Source organism: Corvus moneduloides, chromosome 8 (assembly GCF_009650955.1).
Source record: "Corvus moneduloides isolate bCorMon1 chromosome 8, bCorMon1.pri, whole genome shotgun sequence".
Classification (NCBI taxonomy): Eukaryota; Metazoa; Chordata; class Aves; order Passeriformes; family Corvidae; genus Corvus; species Corvus moneduloides.
In genome coordinates, this window is record NC_045483.1 from 18945031 (window position 1) to 18957630 (window position 12600).

At 42.5% G+C, this 12600-nt stretch overlaps 1 protein-coding gene across 4 annotated transcripts in view; it reads left to right on the forward strand.

Annotated features, from left to right (window-relative positions):
- The window catches only part of MARCHF8 (membrane associated ring-CH-type finger 8), a 90072-nt gene that overhangs the window by 66281 nt on the left and 11191 nt on the right, over positions 1-12600 (forward strand). For 3 of the 4 annotated variants that reach the window (XM_032115689.1, XM_032115688.1, XM_032115690.1), the window contains 2 exons: positions 9751-9830; positions 10137-10982. In XM_032115689.1, coding sequence (XP_031971580.1) covers positions 9751-9830; positions 10137-10982 — 926 coding nt within the window. The remainder of the gene's footprint in view (positions 1-9750; positions 9831-10136; positions 10983-12600) is intronic. The other variant, XM_032115691.1, reaches the window with a different exon arrangement.

Genomic DNA, 12600 nt, shown 5'->3' on the forward strand with positions numbered 1-12600 from the left:
GACAACTTTTTGCTTACAAAAGTACAATTGCTTAAAGCCTTCATGCAAGCAAGGCTGTGCTGGTTGCCCAGTGCTTTTCACGGGGTGCATAAGCTTCAGCTTGTTGCCACAGTTTTAAGTGGCTGCTCATAGTTACTTTTAATGAAAGACTGAGTCATTATGGCTGTGACAAGTTCAAGTCCCCTTTTTCTATTGTGGGTACTTCTGGATCTAGGGAACTGTTCATGACTACCTCCAGCAGAGGAGACAGTGTCTGCACTTAATGTATGGTTTATATAGGCCCAGACAGCTTTCACTTTGGAGCCGCAAGACAGGATAACTGGGTGTCCTAAACAATGAGCAGGGCAGCTGCCCAGTGCACAAGGTATTGACCAAGCTGAAGGTGTTGTTATCGTGGATTGGTACGAGATTGTTTTGCATTTGGCATCAGAAAACATGCATTCATATAAAGGGTTTTGAAATAAAAACTGTGTGAGTATAAATCCTCATGTGGGTTTTTCTAAAATGGGACTATGCTTGTTCCTTTTTACCCTGGTTCTTATCTTCGTAGGGATCCTTAATTGGATTTTCAGGTTTTGTTCAGCAGAGATAGTAGTTTTGCCATTAAGTGTCATTGTACTTTTCCCAGAGTGTCTCAAATCAGCACAAGCCTTTTGGCAGCAGCATTTTGGTCCCCACACGAATCTGCACGCTTCATTCTTAATTCATCAAGAACTGGCAGTGTGGCAGTGCAGTGGGAAGGACCTTGCACTCTGGCAAAGTTCTCCCTGGAAGTGCTGGCAAGTGAGACGTCAATATTTACATTCATCCTGAAGCACTGAAACGTTCAACATGACTGCTGTGTGTTGCAAAAGCTAAAGCTCTCAAGGGGATCAAAAGTCAACCTTGCCGGTTTAACTGGGGGAGACTTTTTGGTTGCAAAATGAGCTCCCAGAGGTGTTTATGTTCTTACTGCTCCTGTGTCACCTCTGTCTGATCCATTCTGTACACCTTCTCCGCTCTGGAGATAGGTTCGAACAAGGGCAGAGTGTGGAAGTCCTGCCTTGGGGTGACTTTATGATGTGTATCCCATATTGCTGCCCTATGCCCAGAAATTAATTCTTGTGCCTTTCTATGCCTTTAAACTGAGCCTGAGAGGGGGGAAGGAAAAAAAACTGGGCAAAACTTTTTCAAAGCAGTTTGCAGCTTGTTCAAGGTCACACAGAGATAGTTGACTTTTTTTTCCCAAGCCAGCTTTCAGCCAATTTTTTTTCAGGTTGTTGGTTTGTTTTTTTTTTTTGTTTTTTTTGTTTGTTTGTTTGGTTTTTTTTTGTTTGTTTTTTTTTTTTCTTTTTTCCGGAGAGAGGACTGAGAGTTGGACTTTTTTTCCTTCCCTGGAATTTCGGATTTTTTCCCTTTTTCTGTGGATTGCTTCAGTATCAGAAACACATTGGGAGGACTTTTCATTGAGCACAGAGAGCACCTGGCCCTGGCCAAGTCCCCAGCTCTGGGGAGACCAAAGGGAGGACTCTAACACTTTCCGAGGTTTTTTTCTTCACAGCAAAAGATTTTATTATTTAGCATTATTATCCTTTTCCTATGTGTTTGTTAAATAAATAGTTTTTATCTCTTTCATTCTAGGAAAATTTATTTTTTCCCGAACCTGGTGGGGGAGGGGTGGTTGTGCCTTCTCTCAGAGAATATATCTCTAAATTTGACCAAACCGGAACAAGTCCCACCAGTGAAATCAGCACCTGATTTGCCTACATATCTGAATGCTGCCTTGTGCCTCCAGGCAGTTCAGTGCTGAACTGCAACAATTTTTTTGTGGTCAACAGGTGCTTTGGCTGTTGCAAGCAATTTCAAATGGCAGATCAGGAAAGACTGTGGTATGCTGCATGGAAGCTTAAGTATGTGGAAAATCTTTCTTCAGTTGTGAGTTTTAATAGGAAAATGCCCTTTTTTTATTGTTCAGAATACCATAGCAACCTGGCCAATGAGGCAGACTGGATACATGTAAAGGAGTAAGTATGGAAATGCTTGGCTGCCTGTATAGTCATTTCTGAAATCCACAGAACTTGTTGATCCTACACCATTTTAAGAGGAGCTTTTTAACTAAAATTGGGTTAAATCAATTACATGCTGCATTTCCAGATGTGTTGGGGGGTGTGTGTGTGTGTGTAAAGAAATCGTGGTCATGCTTTCTGCAACTGACTCTTTCAGCCATTGTTTTTCCACCCAAATCTAGCTTACAGCACAGCAACAGAGCAAATCTGCTACAAATTCTTGGCACTGCCACTTGATTCAAAGCCTTACTAGTGCTGACGTCATTACGAACCCTCTGTGATTATTACTGTGTATCTTTCCACTGCTCTCAGTTGCACAGTGCAATTTGAGTGGAAAAGCATTGAGTCAGAACTCAGCCTTCAGCCAAGAGAGGATGCTGTGTTACTTATTGTAACCAAGGAAAGCAATGCCCAAGGGCTAAAAGGGATAAAGGAGGGAGGCAGACAGATGGTGCTACTGAAAATGAAATCAGCTGGTAGAGGTAGCAGAACCTCTCTGAATATAGACCCCCAGTGTCGGGGCCAGGTGGAGCTGTCCCTTGGGATAAAGGGGCAAAAAGACAGTTCTCCAAGAGGCAGATGCTAAGAGGGGCAAAAGAGATGCTAGTACATGTGACCAAGCCAAGAAAGAGCAGTCACCTGACTACTTGGCTAGGGCTGGAGGCCAGAAACAGCAGAAAAAGGAGCAGGGAATAAGATGTAGGAGGATCTTCATATGGTGCCATTAGGCTGTGTGCAGTATGTTGCACACTGGGGGATGTGGCATTCCTCCAGGCCCTTCTTTGCTTTTTTGGTGTATATATTTCAAGCGCTCCTGTTAAATCTGCTACACGCGAAACATTTGAATTTCTGAAATCTTTTCTGTTTGTTTTGAAATGAAAAAAAAAAATCATGGAGGGCAGATTTAATTGATTTAGTCATGGGACTTGAACACAGCCCAATTTCCCCAACTTGCCCTGTTCAGACACTGAAACAGCACTGATGCTGATTGAAATGACCCCAGTTGGCACACAGGAATACAGCCCAGATCCACATCCTGGCTGTTTACCCTAAGCCAGCATTTTTTCCAAGCAGCCACTGTATTGCTGCGAATTGCCTTCATCACACAAGCCCCACAAAGAAATAATTTAGCTTTATAGAAGCTTCATCCTCTAAACGTAGGAGAAACTGACCCTAAAACACAGCTAGTCACTGGGAGCAGCTAAAAGAGGGATTTTCACCGTAGTGGTAATTCATGCCCTCAGTTTATAGATAAAGGAATTGTGCTTACAAGCAGATGAAATGAGGTCACTTACAAAGCTGGTCTCTAAACAGTTATTCTCAAATTAGTGGTATTGTTTACCTTTAAAGTGTCTGATATATCCTGAAACTGATGATGTGATGTCTGGAAATCCCTTCAGGTCATCTGTGTGCTGTTCTTGTCATCTGATTACTTTGCAGGGCTGATTCTAATGTAAAGGGGAAGCACTTTGTAGTCTTATTTTCGTGGCCCTCCAAGGGATAAACTTTGAAAATGCTAATACTGGGATCACAGCAAAGGAATCAAAAGTGAACTCCTTAAAAAATGTAAATGCTTTGTCTTTGCATTGTCTTTTCTGTATAGTTTTATCTTTTGAGCAGAAGCACACTGCAAAGTATTAGATTATTCTTAGGATGAATAGCAGCTAGTGCAGACACAAAGTGGTAGCCTAAGCTTGCTATGAAATTTAAAATCCATTTAGGCTGTTCATCAGCTTGGAACAGATTTAGAAAAGCATATGAATACACATGTCCACTGTTGCCTGAAGCTTTAATGGATTCAGTGAGCATTTGTCTGTAGAAAAGCAGTCCAGGTTTTTCAGTTGCAGAGCTTAGTGATCCTATAGTCTATAGAAGACCAAGGCTTACTGAAAAGAACTGTTTCTTGGAGGTGTTCTGTTCAGGTACATGAGCCTGGGGCTAGGGAAATGCAAGCTGCTCAAAAAGAACCTTCTACTGAGTTATTGGGGAAAGGGAAAGACAGGAAAAATTGTATAGTGTGAAGATGAAAGTATACTCTTCCCCCAAGTACAAGAGAAGTAATCTCATGCTGGGGCACAGTGCAGTCATGTTTGTAAGGAATGGGATAGTCTCCCTCTGCTGTGATAAATTCCCTCTCCTGGGGCTGGAGTCTTGCTTCATATGGGTATGAGGGCACCCCATTAAGGAGGAACCTGTAGGGGTTTCCTTTCCTTTCCTTTCCTCTTTTGTTCCCTCAGTCCAGTCAAGGTATTTTGAGGAAGATTTTTAAAGATAAATAGCCATATATATTTTTTTATTCTTCTTCTCCCTGCAGGACCTGTGCAGTTGTTACTGGGTTTAGTCAACATTACTCCTGTGCTATAGGCAGATTGTATTATTCTTGGGGAGGTTTTGAAGGGATAGATAGCCTCCTTTCTCTAGTGTCTTCAGCCCTGGAATCCAGAGAAAGTTCCCGACAGAATCCTCCTTTAGATTTCTTTAGAAATAATAAGGGAAAGCTGACTTCAGCTTTGCTTCCAGTTGCTAGACATAATTTTAATTATAGTCATATACATTACATAAAGTATGGAAGAAAGTTCTTCCAGCAGCTGACTGCTGGTTCCTGTCAAATTGTTGCCAAAATTACATGGTGTTGATCATCCTGAAATTTTCAGATGACTCTTTCCCACATCTCCCATCCAGTTTTTTAACCACTCTCCATTTTAATAATTTATCTTATCCCACTCTAAAGACACTTGATTTTAATATGCACTGGAAGTCAGTATGTCATGAATCTGGTAGGGAGAACTTACTGGAGAAGATCTGAAGTTGCTGATGGTTGATTCTGCCATGTTGGTATAAAAGCTTTCAAAAACAGCCTGCCAGCAGGGCTGTCTGCCCGTCACATCACCCAGTCTGCCCACAGGCAGCCTGTTTGGCCTATCTCAGGTGTCAGGTTAGTACAGTTTGGTCTCATTGCACTGCTGCCTTGGCTGGAGGCCTCCTTTGGCACAAGTGCAGTGACACAACCACATCTGCTCCACAGATGAACTTCAGAGACCATACAACTGCAGTGCACTTTAGCTAGAGCCATCAGCCAACATGTACATGGAATACAGTATTTACTGAAAGTACTCAAGAGAGCATAAAATAAAGGCAAGCCCATAATCAAAATGCCAAGTTGAAATTTGGGTTGTGGAGTGTTTTGCTCCTTGCTCTGTTGCTAAATTTGTATTTTCCTGAAGCTCCTTGTTCTGAAGTTCCTTCTGATAAAGGAATTAAAATGGAGCTTCTTTTCTCGAACTCTTTGTCTGCCCAAAGGACAGGTGTGCTCTATTGTTAAATGTGCATAGTTCTTAGTATGTTAGTTCCAGATCCTTAGCTGAGACTTCTAGATGTTTTTCTAGCACAAGTAGTAGGGTCACAGTATTGTTCCTATTCATATTGCACCTAGAAATGACAAAGTTCACAGGTATGGGGGAAAAACCCTTCTTTGCTTCCTTTAGACTTCCAATCAGTTGAAGAATTCTACTGGAGTTGTTTCTAATTTTTTACCTTCAGTGAATAATTTAATAAAGTTTTTAGAATGTGACAGGCCCTGTTCTTTAAAATGAGATATAATTGCTAGTACTGAAGTGCAGCCCAGAGTGGGACAACAGCAACTATACTCACAAGTGTCATCTCCAATAAGCAGCTTGTCTTGAAATATACCCAAGCCATTGGCACGTTCACTATGGCTCACTTCAAAGATGCCTTTATTTTCTTAGGAAGGGTGGGTTTTTTTGGTTTTTGGTGTGCAACATGTAATCAAAAGGATGTAATCAGAAAAGGCTGAGTTCTCTCACCAGTAAATAACACTGTTTATGTGGAGTCAGAATAAGAACATATATAATATGTGTATATATGCATATAAAAAAATGTGTATGTTCCTGCTGGCAACCCCTCAGAGAACTGTAGGCTTCCAGGAATCGTTACCTTCAGAATTGCTGTGGTTGTCTGAGCACCAGTGCAGAAGGCCATGCTGTGACCTCAGTGAATTGCATTAGATGGGAATGTCAATATACACAATTAACTAACTATTGACCTTTAGTACTGGGCTATTTTAGGCAACCAGTCAGGCTGTACAGAGTAACTCACAAGCACATGGCTCCAAGGCTCAGATATTCCTCCACACGAAGGCCATGACAGTCCACAGAGTTTCAGCAAGTGATTATGGGGTTAGAGGGGTCAAATTCAGGCCGTCAAGGCTTGGGCTACGTGTCACACATCAGCATGGCAGAAACCTCCTATGAGGAGTGCTCTAAAACCTACTGCCACTGTTGCCATCATAAATAGCCAGTTTGGCCAAAGGTGCTGCTGCTTGGGGAGGCTGCTGCTGGGGCAGTAAGGTTGGTGTGTGCCAGAAGCTACAGAGTGGAGAAGGCTCTGACTGTGCATTTTCCCAGCCTCTTCAGAGCTGAGCCCTGCGTGGGAGCAGCATCAGAGCACCAAGATAGCTGGATCTGCCTGTTCCATTCACCCATCACCGCCTCTTCTTTGCCCTGCTCTGTTCCAAGGCTGCCTGTATTTCTTCTTTTCTGTGGCACCTTTGTGCCTGAAAGCTGCTGTGTCTGAGTCTGAGTCAGTAGACCCAGGTGAGCTGGGAGAACTGGCCAGCAGCAGCTATATGTAGCCCTGCATATAGATCTGGCAGAACTTGGTACTTAGGCTTCTGGCAGCAGCTTGCATTTTACTGTGCTCTTGTCAGGCAGTTGTACTTCACTGTGAGAGACTCATTGCCCTCACTGACTGGTGTTCCTAGGGAGGTGACTGGCATTAAAGCAATGATTAGTTTTACCTCTCTAAATAGTTTCATGAACAAAAAGCATGGGATGAAAGGGAGACAGACTGAGTGACTGGAGGCTCATCGAACCATGGCTTTTGGTGGTAGCCACAGCTTGCATTAGCTTGAACCAAGGCTGGGGCATAACTTCTTCCAGTGTTTTGTTGTTCTTTTTTGTGGTGCCTATCCAAGTGTGTTAATTTCTGTTCATATTTTGATTGCATTTTCATTATGTATGAAAATGGCAAAAAGTACCTTTTGTTCTGAAACAGAAAGGGGGGGAAAGGAAATCTGCCTCAGACGTTGAGTTTCTGCAAGTCACCCTGAACAGTGCTGGCGTCTAGAAACAGAATACTAAGCTTGAAATGCAAGTGAAATTCCACACTTTCTTTTTCATCCCAGACTTTTGATTTTCCAAGTGGCAAGACTTTAACACTCTTCTTATCAGACAATTGGATCAAGAAGCCAGTGACATGGTTTTGGAAGGGAAATTTTGGATCACTGTTTCTAGTCATCCACTGTTAGACTCTTACATCATATATTCTGCTGTCCTTTTCTTGAAAGTTCATTGCTAGACTGAAGCAGCTGAGAGATTGGATTAATTCTTAGCAGGTTACCTTCTGTGATTTGCTCGTAATGTAAAACCTGAGACAGATATATTAATTGATTTGTGACTTCACTTCCAACAATATATAGCTCTGTCTCCATGGCAGAATGCAACATGCTGTTTTACTGGTTTAATATTTTGTTTTTAGATGATTGCTCAATATGTCTTTTAAACTAATTCATTATTTGAATTTTCTTGATTTTCATTTGCAGAATGAAACAGTTTATCAGCAGATTAGTGTCAGGTTTTTCATTAAATTGTCAGACTTTCCGTTAAAAAAAACCCCCTTTTTAAAAGATAGGATTTGAAGTCAGGTGTACCTGCTTTTAGGAGAGGTTAAGCATCAAAGAGAGAACAAATTTCCAACAAATACCTGAATTTACATCACTGCATGATCAGAATCCTATGTCATTAGCACATGCAAGTGGAGTAAAATGTAGAGAACTGTAGTTTCCAGGATAAAACCAGTAATTGATCTTAGTCTTTAATTTGTTTTGTCACAGTCATAACATAGCTCAGTTTGCTTTCTGGCCCAAGGTTTTTCTGCTGGGTTTTATTCTATACATGTACCCAGCTGGTTAAGATGGGAAATAATTTACAGTGTCTTACTAAGGGTTAAGAGGTGTGTGTCTGAGTCTTGGTTGAGTCTTGTCTTTGATTCCTTCAGACCCAGCTGTAAATGGATAACTGTTTTTTCAGTCTCTCTGCACCTGAGGCATCCCAATGTGAGGGCAAATACATTGCTGTCTATAGTGCTGTTGACTAGAGAAATAAAACCTTAAAAGATGAGTTCTGTGACAAGGAAGGTGATTGTTTTATCTATATTTATAAAGTAGCATGTGTATGTATCTTCTCTCACAAAGAGATAACCATATAATGTGTGACAAGGAACCTTGATTTTGCTATGACAGTACAAAAGCCTGTGGCAGCCTTGTTTAAATATACAATAGGGACTTTTAATAAATTAAGTATAGAATTGAAGAGTCCAAAGACAGGTACAATGTGTGTTGCAGCATGACCAAAGCAGGGATGACTGAGCAGCTCTGGTGTCAGCTAAAGCTGAAGCATGGGCACAGCGTGCTTCTGTGGCAGCACACCTTTTGTCACTTGAGGTCTCTCTGGTCTGGCTGTGTGCAGTTGCCTGACCCAGGTCTCTGCTGGCTGTGCTGGTTTCTGTGCATCCCGGTATGTAGCTGACACTTCTGTTGTTCTGCTGATTGCATTGTTCCTTCCTGCATTTCAGGCTTTGCTGTGCAGATCAAAAGAGCTGTAAACTTTTGTTTGAATTTTGAAATGCAAGCAGTGTTTTGCAGCAGTGGGTGAGCAGTGCAGCCTGTCCAGCAGCTGTGGAACATGGGAGACCAGGTTTAAAGACACTCTATTATGAGGTTATTGATGCAGGTCTCCTCCTTGCCAAAACCTCCAGGTAGAGTTGAGAAGTCTGTCGAAGTGATGTGTGCAGAATACAGCAGCAGAAATGGTCTTCAATAACAGCTAGTGGAGTCACAGCTCTGAGACAACGTTCATTCTTAGCACATTGATTTTAGAGGCTTGTCTTCTAAGTGTTAAATATGCCAATAGCTTTGCTTTATATTTTTGAGTTAGTTCAGCTAATTCTTAATTCTTCAATTATTTTACTTCTCACTGTGCTCTTGTTGCGACTTACGAATATGACTGCTGCCACACCTCTTGTCCAGGTAGGTGGAATATCCTGTTCAACTAAGAGCAGGATGAAAGGCTTCCCAAAGTACAGAAAGTACTTCAGGAAATGGTCTGGGTTGGGAGATGGTGCTCATGTGCATGTGCTAGTAAGGAATATAAATCCTCAGGTTGTGTTTGAGTTACTGAATTACTGACAGTTCTGTTTTGTGAAGAAAGCCCCAAGCCTCTAATCTCTTGCCATCATTGCAAGAGGAAGGATTAGCTATTACATGGTAGCTAAATTCCAACTAGTTTATACACACACTTCCATCTAATTATTCTAATTACTGTAGCATTGCTCATGTCCTGAGGTATTGTTCTGTGCAGTGTTTGACTGCTGGCAGATTCCACTCCAGAGATGTCTGCATTTGACCTTGGGGTAAGACATTTCTGTTCTGATCACTACTTCTCCAGGGATGAAGCTATGTGACCTTTCTCGCATTTAACAGTAAAGTCACTTTCTTACAACTAGCCCTTGAGTATCTGCTGTAGAGTGATATCTGACTCCATATGCTGTGTTTCACCCTGAAGGTGATTGCTGTGCATACTGACTCCTGACTTGAGGGTTTTGTTTGTTTGTTTTAATTTCACTGCAGGCTGGAAGTCCAACCTCTGTCTCTGCCCCTCACAGCTTCTCTCGGACTTCTGTTACACCATCCACCCAGGACATCTGCAGGTAAAGTGTGCTATTTGCGTAGCTACAGTGAGGCTCAGGCGAGGTTCAAATTAAGGAAAAGCAAAACTGAAAAAGCATGTTTATGGGGAAGTAAGTGATACGGGATTCCCACATAAAGCATCCCATTTGTTTGACTCAACTGCTGTCTAACACTGCTTTGTTAAATCCTACTGACTGTTTGGCCCCGCTATGTTTGCCATTCCCACACTAGCTGTAATTCTCATTTCTTCACTATTAATTATACGTGTTCTCTTTTTTAATAGTTTTTTTACTTTCTGTGCTTTTATTCCACTGTTCTGCATGCAGTTCCAGTGCAGTGTTTTCTGAGTGTTGTCATCACAGTCCAGTGCAGTCTGCTGTTGTCTTGAGAAATCCGCACTGCCAGAGCCCTCTGACACAAGGGGTCACTGTGACAGTAATCTGTCAGGACACGTTACATGCAGCAAAGAGAAACTCCCGTGGGCAGGATCGGGGCCAGGCACTCAGGTCTGCTAAGAATGTAAAGCCCACCCGCACTCTGAAATTCTCCAAGTCCCTCAACGACGTGGACCAGAAGGCGCAGAGCACCAGTGAGTGCTTTGATTATGTGGAGCGAACACGCTCTGAAGGCAAACTGACCCCAAACCAAGAGCAGTGTTTAAGGATTAACAGATTTCATCTTAAAGAGAGGAAACCACTGAATCTCAGGCCTCTTTCTTTTAGCAATTCTAAGCACTCCTATATCCCTTCCCTTTCCAACTACTCGAGTGCATCGGGAGGAGCAGAGAACCACAGCGCTGTGCATATCCCCCTGCTGGAGGACAAGGTGGACCATGACACCTCAAGGAGCAAAAAACTGTTGCGTTACCTTTTTTCCTTCTCCCACACCTCCAGCATCAGCAGCCTGCATAAATTTCATGAACTGGAGAGCTATTCCAGTCACTTCCAAGCTGACAAATCCTCCAGCATGCTGGTGGAAAGCACGGACTTCTGCTCTGATGATATGGGAGACGATGACGTCTTTGAGGACAGCACCTCAGTGAAACTCAAAACAAAAGAGCAGCGGGCACCGCTCTGTTCAGTTGAGAAGGACAGTGACCTTGACTGCCCTTCCCCCCTCTCAGAAAAGTTACCCCCTCTCTCCCCTGTGTCCACATCGGGGGATACCTGCAGGTTGGTTTACCAGAGAACCACCTACCTTTGAACCCTTCCATGTGCAGTGGTGACTGTTGTGCTTTCCCCTGCCCTTGTGTTGTTTCTGTCTCTTCTTTTACCTTGTCACTTTGCTAATACAATAGGTGTGATTTGAAGCATGCACCCTTCTCTCTGCTGTCCTGCACCCCTCTGATGCACTTAACAAGGCTACTAAGCAAAATATTTTCCTTTGGAGTCAAATAAATTATCTTAAAATTTATTTCAGGTTTGGGGTTCTGAGATGGTATTTTTCTCTTATCAGTGCCCAGACTGGGAATATTATGAGAGACTCAGCTATGCATCATAAAGGTCAAGCTGAACATGTCTTAGCTTTTAATGAGCAATGTGTTGTCCTGACAACACTGATGGTTTGGTCAGAGGGTGGGAGTCAGGAGGAAAACAGACTGCTTGAAAATTGCTTCTGAGATCAGATCAGTATAGCTTTAGATTTTTTTTTTGCCTCTCAGTTTGTATCCCACCACACTTTTCTATTAGTAAGGGCTTCCTGGATGCTTTGGTCAAAGGGGATCTGAGCACTGGCTGCTAGAGGTAGGCCTGTGTGATGTCCATAATGTGAGGTCCAAAAACAATGGGTGTCCTTATTCCAGCTACAGGGGATTAATCATGTGCACAGGTGGTGGGAACAACAAGATCTGGACTGTCTTCATGGTGACTTGTCTGCAGGTCTGCCCTGTCCAACCTCCAAAATGTGGTTGAGGAGCAAGAGTCATCACGTACAGGAGCAAATGTCCAATCCCTCTACCTAGCATTTTATTATCCTAGTCTTTCTCCTCCCTAACAGCACTTCTTAAAGCTGATTTTGTTATTACTTGCCAATATTATTTGATTTCCCCCCTCATTACCACCATATCTAGTTCTGTACTGGCTTATCATCAGCAAGATGCTGTTGTAATCCACCCACTCCTTCATTTCCACTTGCCAGCTATCAGCAAGGTCACAAGAGGCAAGATGCTACACATCAGTAAGAGATTTCAGTAATAGGGATGGCAGCAGGCCAGAATGTACTTCACATATGCTTAGGAACTTGTATTCATTCCCTGAGCTCCTCACCATCCCCCTTTCAATTCATGACCTCTTTCACATAGTTAGAAGGACTTCACAATGCTTTATGCTACCCAAGGGTTGTGTGTAAATTGAATCTGGAAATCAGATGTCAGCAGCTGGTAGTAACACTTTATCAGATGTCTTTGCTGTTTGCACAAAGGCTGTGAGGAAAATAGGGAGTTTTGCAGAGCTGATGCTTCCTTAGCAACTCTTGCTAAGTAAGAGTTGGAGAAGCAAAACCATTTAGGGTAAGTGTGTTTTGGGGTTCAGATTCAGTGCTGTAGTTTTGCATTGTGAATCTATCTCTTAGCAACTTGCATTGGAATTAATCACTTGTGCAAAATCCAGGCTGTCTAAGTTAGTTGTTTGTGATCCTGGGGTGGACTGTTCCACCATTGGTTTAGGAATTTTGTTTTATCTTCTATTTCAGACCGTAGTACCTGAGTAGCTGTACCTCTCTGTGCATATTTTGTCTTGGCAAATGCTGTCTGATCTGTTTAAATGCTATTTGCAGTTAAGTGCTATTGGTCTG